This window comes from Panthera leo, chromosome E3 (genome assembly GCF_018350215.1).
Source record: "Panthera leo isolate Ple1 chromosome E3, P.leo_Ple1_pat1.1, whole genome shotgun sequence".
Lineage (NCBI taxonomy): Eukaryota > Metazoa > Chordata > Mammalia > Carnivora > Felidae > Panthera > Panthera leo.
In genome coordinates this window covers 6,888,148-6,897,090 of record NC_056694.1, presented here as the reverse complement: position 1 = coordinate 6,897,090, position 8,943 = coordinate 6,888,148, and the positions used below count along the sequence as shown (strand labels likewise).

General features: G+C 37.8%; 1 protein-coding gene across 1 annotated transcript; it reads left to right on the top strand.

The window, feature by feature from the left end:
* The first annotated feature begins 2,443 nt into the window (after window positions 1-2,443).
* On the top strand, window positions 2,444-3,403 carry LOC122210278 (olfactory receptor 2AE1). The gene has a single exon (XM_042922902.1). It carries the CDS (start codon window positions 2,444-2,446, stop codon window positions 3,401-3,403), a length of 960 nt encoding a protein of 319 aa, XP_042778836.1.
* The last annotated feature ends 5,540 nt before the right edge of the window (window positions 3,404-8,943 follow it).

The following is an 8,943-nucleotide window of genomic DNA, read 5'->3' as shown; positions in this document are numbered from 1 at the left end:
TCTGGGCCATTAGCAGTCCTGTCTGAACTGGGTTGTTGTAGTTTTCCACTGACTGTTATCACAGGACATTTGAGTATAGAGAGACACCATAGAAAATATCCTACATCCTTGATGTGCTCCTTCTTATCCCCATGGTATAGTAGCAACTCAGTTTTTCCTTGCTAGTCAGGATCAATCACACCAAGCCAGTAGAGTAACCTCCTTTGCTTGTTGATTCAGTGATATGAGGATCCCAAAGTGGCAGGGTGACAGTCTCAACTCTGAGTAAATGGAATCATTGTTGTGTCACCTGGTGGAAGAATTCTTCCCCTTGGAACTAAGACCTCTAAACCAGCAAAGTCTAAAAGCGCAAGGACAGGAAGCAAGCATTTTGCTGGGGGACAACAGTTACAGACATTATAGTGAGAGGACTCACTCCCATTTCTACCTCTTGATTCCTGGTCCAGTGAACCCTTGCAATAGGAGAAACAGCACTCTAAGCTGGATGCAGACTTAGAGCACATACCACATTCTGGAGGACATCGCTCCTTTGTGTTGTTACTGAGTTTTCAAAAGGCTGTTCTACCATTCTATCAAGCCAGTTGTTTGAGGATGGTGGAAACTGTGGTAAGTCCAGTAGATTCCATGAGCATGGCCCCAATCCCACACTTCATTTATTGTGAAATGAATTTCTTATTCAGAAGCCATGCTTCTTGGAATACCATCATGTTGAATAAAGTATTCTATAAGTCTGCAGGTGGTAGTTGTGCCAGTAGCACTATAGGCAAGAAAGATGAAACCATATCCAGAGTAAGTGTCTATTCCAGTAAGAACACAGTATTGTCCCTTCTGCATTGGAAGCAGTCCAACATAATCAGTGTGCCACCAGGTAGCTGGCTGATTCCTTTGGTGAATGCTGCCTTATCAGAGACTCCGTGTTGGTCTCTGCTGTTGGCCGACTGGGCACCCAGCAGTGGTTGTAGCTAGACCAGCTTCGGTGAGTAGAGGTCCATGTTGCTGAGCCCATGCATAACCACCATCCCTGTTGCCATGGCTACTTTGCTTGTGAGTCCATTGACATGAACAGGAGTGACTGAAAGTGCTAACTGTGGTCCACAGAATGCATTGGTGCTTGGATAGGATGACTTATTTTGTGGACGATAGTAATGGGTATTTCTTCCCTATTTTTATACAAATATTTTGCACATTTTTAGTTGTATGCAGGATAGTTATGTTAGGAAGAAGAATGACTTTGTTGTGTTCATTGGCTTTAAGGAAATGTGTATGAATGTCCAGCCAACAGAGGGTGGGCTCTGGTGGTTTTGTAATATGTCCTCTTTGCTAGGGTGAATTATACTTCCCAGAATTCCCATTTTTGTGCTTTTCTGGTGAAGATGGGCCATAGGAGAGATTCTAAGGGAGATTTAGAGGGCATAAAGGAAGTAGCCATTTTGTAGTTTACATATGTGGTTGCTGATCTGCTGACTTAATCTCATTGGTGTGAAAGCAGCTGTTGGGCCCGCGATTGCTCTATGTTTCCCTGGATCCTCCTAACTTATCCTCTCTGATTTCTGGGCCAGGTGTGCATGTTTAGCCTCATTAGGAAGAGCCCCTGCTTCTTCCAAATAACCACATCCCCCAATTCCAGAGACAACAAGAACTGACATGGGTTTCAGTCTGCCCTTGTGCGGTTGTAGCTCAGGCTTGTATATTCCAGTCTGCCCTTGATCTACCACCCTTTACATCCATTTTCCCTTCCTTACCACTTGCCCTACAGACCTCAAGTTCCATGATCAGACACAAAGGTGACAACCTTATATAGACAGCTTAACCAGCTTTCACAACTGTGTAAGGCCAAATTTTTGTACAATCCACTAAATGTATATGTTTATATTTATACTTATAAAAAAGTACACATGCTCATAAGTATCTATATAAAGTATATAAAATTTAGTGCACATAAAGTATATATACACATATAAAAGCATATGTGTGTAAAGATATACACATATATAATGTGTATAAAAATACACGTATATGAGGTATATAAAATATATAAAATATACATCATATATGTGTATAAAAATATATGTGTATATACACATGTATGTGTATATATATATATTTCTTCCTTATGTGTATACACACACACACACACACACACACACACACACACACACTTCTTCCTTAATGAGGAGAGACTCTGTTTTGAAGAATGGCACTTAACAGAATGTAGATATTCTGGATTTTCAGAGTTAATCACGTTTGTGAAGAGAGATTTGAGTTCTTTTTCTAAAAGTTTATTTCAATAATTAGAGCTGTTGAATAATCAGAAATAGAAAAAAATTCTCTTCTCAAATTCTTTGCTAGATTAAAAGGTGCTTACTGTCAGGTGTGCTGAACCCCGGTATTTCTGATATCACACTCATCTCTTTCCTCTTTCCCCAGGATTGAGAAAGGGGACATGTGGCAGAGGAATCAGACCTCTCTGGCAGACTTCATCCTTGAAGGGCTCTTTGATGACTCTCTCACCCATCTTTTCCTTTTCTCTTTAACCATAGTGGTCTTCCTTATTGCGGTGAGTGGCAACATGCTCACTATTCTCCTCATCTGTGCTGATGCTCGGCTTCATACACCCATGTACTTCCTGCTCAGCCAGCTCTCCCTCATGGATCTGATGCATGTCTCCACAACCATCCCCAAGATGGCTACCAACTACCTATCTGGCAAGAAGACCATCTCCTTTGTGGGCTGTGCAACCCAGCACTTCCTGTATTTGTCTCTGGGTGGTGCTGAGTGTCTTCTCTTAGCTCTCATGTCTTATGACCGCTATGTTGCCATCTGTCATCCACTTCGCTATACTGTTCTCATGAACAGAAAGGTGGGACTGATGATGGTGGTCATGTCGTGGTTGGGAGCATCCATAAACTCTCTAATTCACACAGTGATCTTGATGCACTTACCTTTCTGTGGGTCTCGAAAAATCCACCACTTCTATTGCGAGTTTCCAGCTATTTTGAAGTTGGTGTGTGGAGACATCACTGTATATGAGACCATAGTGTACATCATCAGCATTGTACTTCTCCTCCTCCCCACCCTCTTCATTTCTACATCGTATGCCTTCATTCTCCACAGTGTCATTCAGATGCGTTCAGCTGGGAGTAAGAGAAATGCTTTTGCCACTTGTAGCTCTCACCTCATTGTGGTTTCCTTTTGGTTTGGTGCCTGCATCTTCTCATATATGAGGCCCAGGTCCCAGAGAACTCCACTGCAAGACAAAGTTGGTTCTGTGTTCTATAGCATCATTACTCCTACCCTGAATCCTTTGATTTATACTCTCCGGAATAAGGATGTAGCCAAGGCTCTGAGAGGAGTGATGGGGAGGGAGATTCTCACTCAGAGATGGCAATTGCAGTTATCCTGAGTATAAGAGTGGAATGGGGGGTGCTGGGTGGCTCAGTCAGTTAAGCCTCTGACTCTTGATTTCAGTTCAGGTCATGAACTCACGGTTCATGAGATTGAGCCCTGTGTTGGGGCAGAGAGCACAGACCCTGCTTGGGATTCTTTCTATCCTTTTCCCGTCTTGCTCTTTCTCACACTTTCTCTCAAAATAAATAAATAAGCTTTAAAATATAAATAAAATGTTAAAAAAAAAAGAGTGGAATGGGATAAACTCCTTAGCCGATCTGTGTAAACCTCTAAGACTTTTCAAGGCTCCAGATACCTGATGACTATTGCCAAAATCAAGTGGTTAGCATATAATTCCAGTATTCTTGTGGTCTCAGGCACCTAAGCACTGTAGAGCACTATCTTGGCCCATTTGGGCTGCTATAACAAAAATACCATACACTAGGCAGCTTAGACAACAAGCATTTTATTTTCTCATTGTTCTGGAGGCTAAGAAATCCAAGATCAACTCTTGAAATTACTAGACGCTCCCTCATTTCCTTTTGATTTCTTTAAAAATGTAGCCTTGCCAAAATGTGCTTCCCTGACTACCATATCTAAAACAGCAGTCTGCATCCTCTGTCCCCTGCTTCAACTTTATAATACTATTTTGCATAATTTTGCACATTATATTATATTATACTTATTGTTTGTCTTACTAGAACATGAGAAACCGAGGGCAAGGACTTTACTTTGTTTACTATTGTCTCAGTAGAGCCAAGAAAAGAGCCTGACATGAAGTAAGTGTGCAACAGCTATTTGTTGCATAAATTAATAAATGAAAAGAATGTAGATTGTTTTAACTATCTCACATGACATTAATGATATTTAACTCAGAAAGGGGAAGAGATTATAAAAATGAATAATACAGTAGATGGCTTGGCAAGACTCATTTGTTTCAGACAGCCAGATGTTAATCCCATGCAAATGCAAAGAGATCTGACATCTCAGTGAATTTTTCTGAGATCTAATGATCTGAGGGATTCCAAAGTGAGGAAAATTTCTATATCTTACTTCCTTATTAGTTGAAAAAAGTCGTGAAGCCCTGGGACCATCTTCAAGAAGAATAACACTTTGAGAGCAAAGTTATGCCTTTTTTTCACAAGAAAATATTTTCCTTTTCAGAAACAGCTTTTTGGCATTCTATAAGATGAGCCACCAGTTGGGTGCCTTCTTATCCATCTAGCCCTAAGACTGGATTTACCTTGTAACATTCCAGTATCAAGTGGAAATGATTTTTTTAAGTTTATTTATTTATTTTGAGAGAAAGAAAGAGCAGGGAAGAGGGAGAGAGAGAGAGAGAGAGAGAGAGAGAGAGAGAGAGAGAGAACCTCAAGCAGTTTCTGTACTGTCAGTGCAGAGCCTGACATGGGGCTCGAACTCACGATCCATGAGATCATGACCTGAGCTGAAACCAAGAGTTGGATGCTTAACCGACTGAGCCACCCAGGCACCCCAAGTGGAATTGATTTTTATAGAAACTGTGCCTGGGTTGTTTCTGAAGGCTCAAGTGTTTTGCACAAACAGTGAGTTCACAATCCCAATTAGATAGAGGTGGTTGTTCTGCTACCTCTCTTTCTACACATACAACTATGGCCTTGTCAGGGATGCTATAAGATTATTTGGGAATGAAACAATTTAGGCCAACTCTATGGAGGGTATTCATGCAATGCTAGCACGTGTCAAAAGTAAATAACATAGTTTTATATAGGCTCCCCTTGAGAAGAGATTTAACACTACATTATTATCATCACTTTATATATTCCAGATATTAACCCCTTTTCAGATATGTGGCTTATAAATATTTTCTCTCATTCCATAGGTTGCATTTTCACTCTGTTAATTGTGTCCTTTGATGAACAGAAGTTTTAAATTTTGAGGTATTCCAACTTACCTATTTTTACCTTTGTTGCATGTGCTTTGTGTGTCATATCCAAGAAATTATTGGCAAATATCATGAAGCTTTCCCCTTATGTTTATTGTCTTAAGTCTTACATTAGAATTTTGATACATTTTCAGTTAAATTTTGTATATGGTGTAAGGTAAAGGTTCAACTTCATTCTTTTGCATGTGAATATCCAGTTTTCCTGGCATCACTTATTGAAAAGACGGTCTTTTCACCATTGAAGGATCTTGGCATCCTTGTTGAAAATCATTTGGCCATGTATCTGAGGGTTGCTTCTTGTGCTCTGTATTCTGTCCCATTGGTCTATATGTCTATCTTTATGCCAGTATCACACTTTTGTGATAACTATAACTTTGTAGTAACTTTTGAAATCAGGAAGTGTGATTTCTCCAGTTTTATTCCTTTTCAGGATTGTTTTGGCTATTTGGGGTCCCTTGATTCCATATGAATTTTAGGATAGATTTTTCTATTTCTGAAAAAAAATGTCATTAGGATTTTGATAGCGACGGCATTGACTCTGTAGATCACTTTGGGTAGTATGGATGTCTTAAAATATCAAGTCTTCAAATTCATGAACACAAGGTATCTTTTTATTTATTTGTATTTTTAATTTCTTTCAGGAGTGGTTTATATTTTTCAGTGTACAAATCTTTCATTTTCTTGTTTAAGTCCATTCTGAAGTATTATTTTTGATTGCTATTGTAATCAGAATGAAGTTGGACCTTTAAGTTACACCATATACAAAAATTAACTAAAAATGTATCAAAAACCTAATCTAAGAGTTAAAATTATAAAACTCGTAGAATAGACATAGGGGGAAAGCTTCATGGCGTTGGATTTACCAATGATATTTTGGATATGACACAAGAAGCACAAACAACAAAAGTAAACATAGGAAAATGGGACTACACCAAAATTTAAAACTTCTATTCACCTAAGGACACAGTCAACAGAGTGAAAAGTCAACCTATGAAATAAGAGAAAATATTTATAAACCATACATCTGAAGGGAGTTAATATTCAGAATGTATAAAGAATGACTACAACTCAACAACAACAACAACAACAACAACAACAACAACAACAACAAAATAACCAGATTAAAAAATGAGTAAAGGACTTGGATAGACATTTCTCCAAGCAAGTTATGTAAATAGACAATAAGCACATGAAAAGATGCTCAACATCACTAATCATTAGGGATATGATTAGGAAAAAAATCAACACAAATTGGATTAAAGACTTGGAAGTCAGACCTGAAACCATAAAACTATTAGAAGAAAACATAGGGGGTGGTCTCCTTGACATCAGTTTTGGTAATGGGTTTTTGGATTTGGTAACAAAGTAAAGGCAACAGAAGCAAAACAAACAAGTGGGACTATATTAAATCAGAAAACTTCTGCACAGCAAGGAAAATTATCAACAAAATGAAAAGGCAACCTACAGAGTGGGAGGAAATATTTGGAAATCATATATCTGATAAGAGGTTAACATCCAAAATTTGTAAGGAACTCATGTAAGTCAATAGCAAGAAAACAAACAATCTGATTTAAAAATGGGCAGAGGAGGGTTGTGGGAGGGGGGATGGGCTAAATGGGTACGGGGCATTAGTGAATCTACTCCTGAAATCATTGTTGCACTATATGCTAACTAACTTGGATGTAAGTTAAAAAAAATAAATAAAAATAAAAATGGGCAGAAGAACTAAACAGTTTCCAAAGAAGATATATGAATGACCAACAGGTACATGAAAAGGTACTCAACATCCTTAAGCATCAGGTAAACACAAATCAAAACCACAATGAGATACTCTCTCATACTGTTACAATGGCTGTTACCAAAAAGACAAGAGATAAGTGCTGGTGAGGATGTGGAGAAAATGAGAAAAGGGAACACTTGTGCACTGTTGGTGGGAACGTAAAGTGGTATAGCTACAATTGAAAACAGTATGGAGGTTCCTAAAAAACTTAAAAATAGAACTACAATATAATCCAGCAATTCCACTTCTGGGTATATATCCAAAGGAAGTGAAATCACTATCACAAAAAGATATCTGTATCCCCATGTTCATTGCAGATTATTTATAATAGCCAAGACATAGAAAAAACCTAAAAGTCCATCTATGGATTAATGGATCAAGAAAATGTACACACGTACACACACATGCACACACACACACACTGGAATAGTATTCAGCCATAAAAAGAAGGAAACCCTGCCATTTGCAGCAACATGGTTGGACCTGGCCGGCATTATGTCCATTAATTATGGAGATACATTGCACACAATATGAAAATACTTAACACCCATTGAACTGAACATTTAAAAATGGTTAAGGTAGTAAATTCTGTTATGTGCATTTCCATATAATTTTTAAAACTTATGTAAAAAATTAGGTTAGGTTGAATACAGAGCACTTTCATCATTAATGAAATATTTATTTGGATTTTAAAAAGTATGATTCTAAAACCTACCACAATGTAAATTTTAATCTAAAAAATATCAGAAACATTCCCACTAAAGCCAAGAACAATACAAAGCCCATAACTGCTACTACTATTAAGCATTATATAATCTTGCCAATATAATAAGAAATAATAAAACGAGCAGAAACATTTTATTATATTAATTTTCATACCACAGACATCCAAGAGAATCAACTTACAATTAATTGGAACCAACAAGTAAGCTCAAGAAATGTACAAAAAACAATACATTACTTAGCTCAAAGAACAAGTCAAAAAATATAACAAAACATTAATAAATAAAATGAAAATGAAAATGGAGATAAAGCACATTCCTACGTGGGAAACTTTATTGCAAAGGGGTCAGTTCTTTACAAAGTAATCTTTAAATTAAAAATTATTATAATCTAAATTTCTTAGTATGCATTGTGAAATTTGGCAAGACAAATCAAAAAGTTAGGTCAAAGAGAAAATCTGCAAGAATAAGCACAAAATAACTAAAAAAGAGCAACAATGAAGAGCAGGTGCTATCAGCTGTCAGAACATGCTATGAAATCCAGAAATTAGTGTGGTATTCATTCAGGGAAAGAATCAGTGAAAGAATAGTGAACCCAAAACACACAGATTTATATACAGAAATTTAGTTTGTAACAACCACAGTGTCTCAAATCAGGGGAAAATGATGTTAGAACATTTATGTATCCATGGCAAGGTGTGGGGAGAGGACTCTATAGTATTGCTCAATTTTCGACCTTTCTAAATGTTTTATGAAGTCCATGAAGTAGAGCCTTAGAAAATTTGTGTTCCCCTAGAGTTTGTTTTTACCCCTTAATTCTGGCAAGGTATTCCTATCTAGTTTTAGAAGAATATTATGGCATTTTGGGGCAAAGATGCATCCTAGTAACCCAGCAATGGGAGCCAAGATAGAAAAGATCTCCACGGCTGCCATCACCTTCCCTTTGGTGCTATTATACACAGGGCGGAATGTGATCCAGACACTACAGAACACCAACATGCTGAATGTCAGGAAGTTGGCTTCATTGAAAATGTCAGGCAGCCTCCTGGCCAGGAAAATCAAGGTGAAGCTTGCAAGGGCCAAGGAACCCAAATAACCTAAGGAAAAGTAGAACATAATGATAGAGTCCT

What these genes read in the sequence shown, in the direction of transcription:
- LOC122210278 (XM_042922902.1), top strand. Translation starts at nt 2,444, where the DNA reads ATGTGGCAGAGGAATCAGACCTCTCTGGCAGACTTCATCCTTGAAGGG.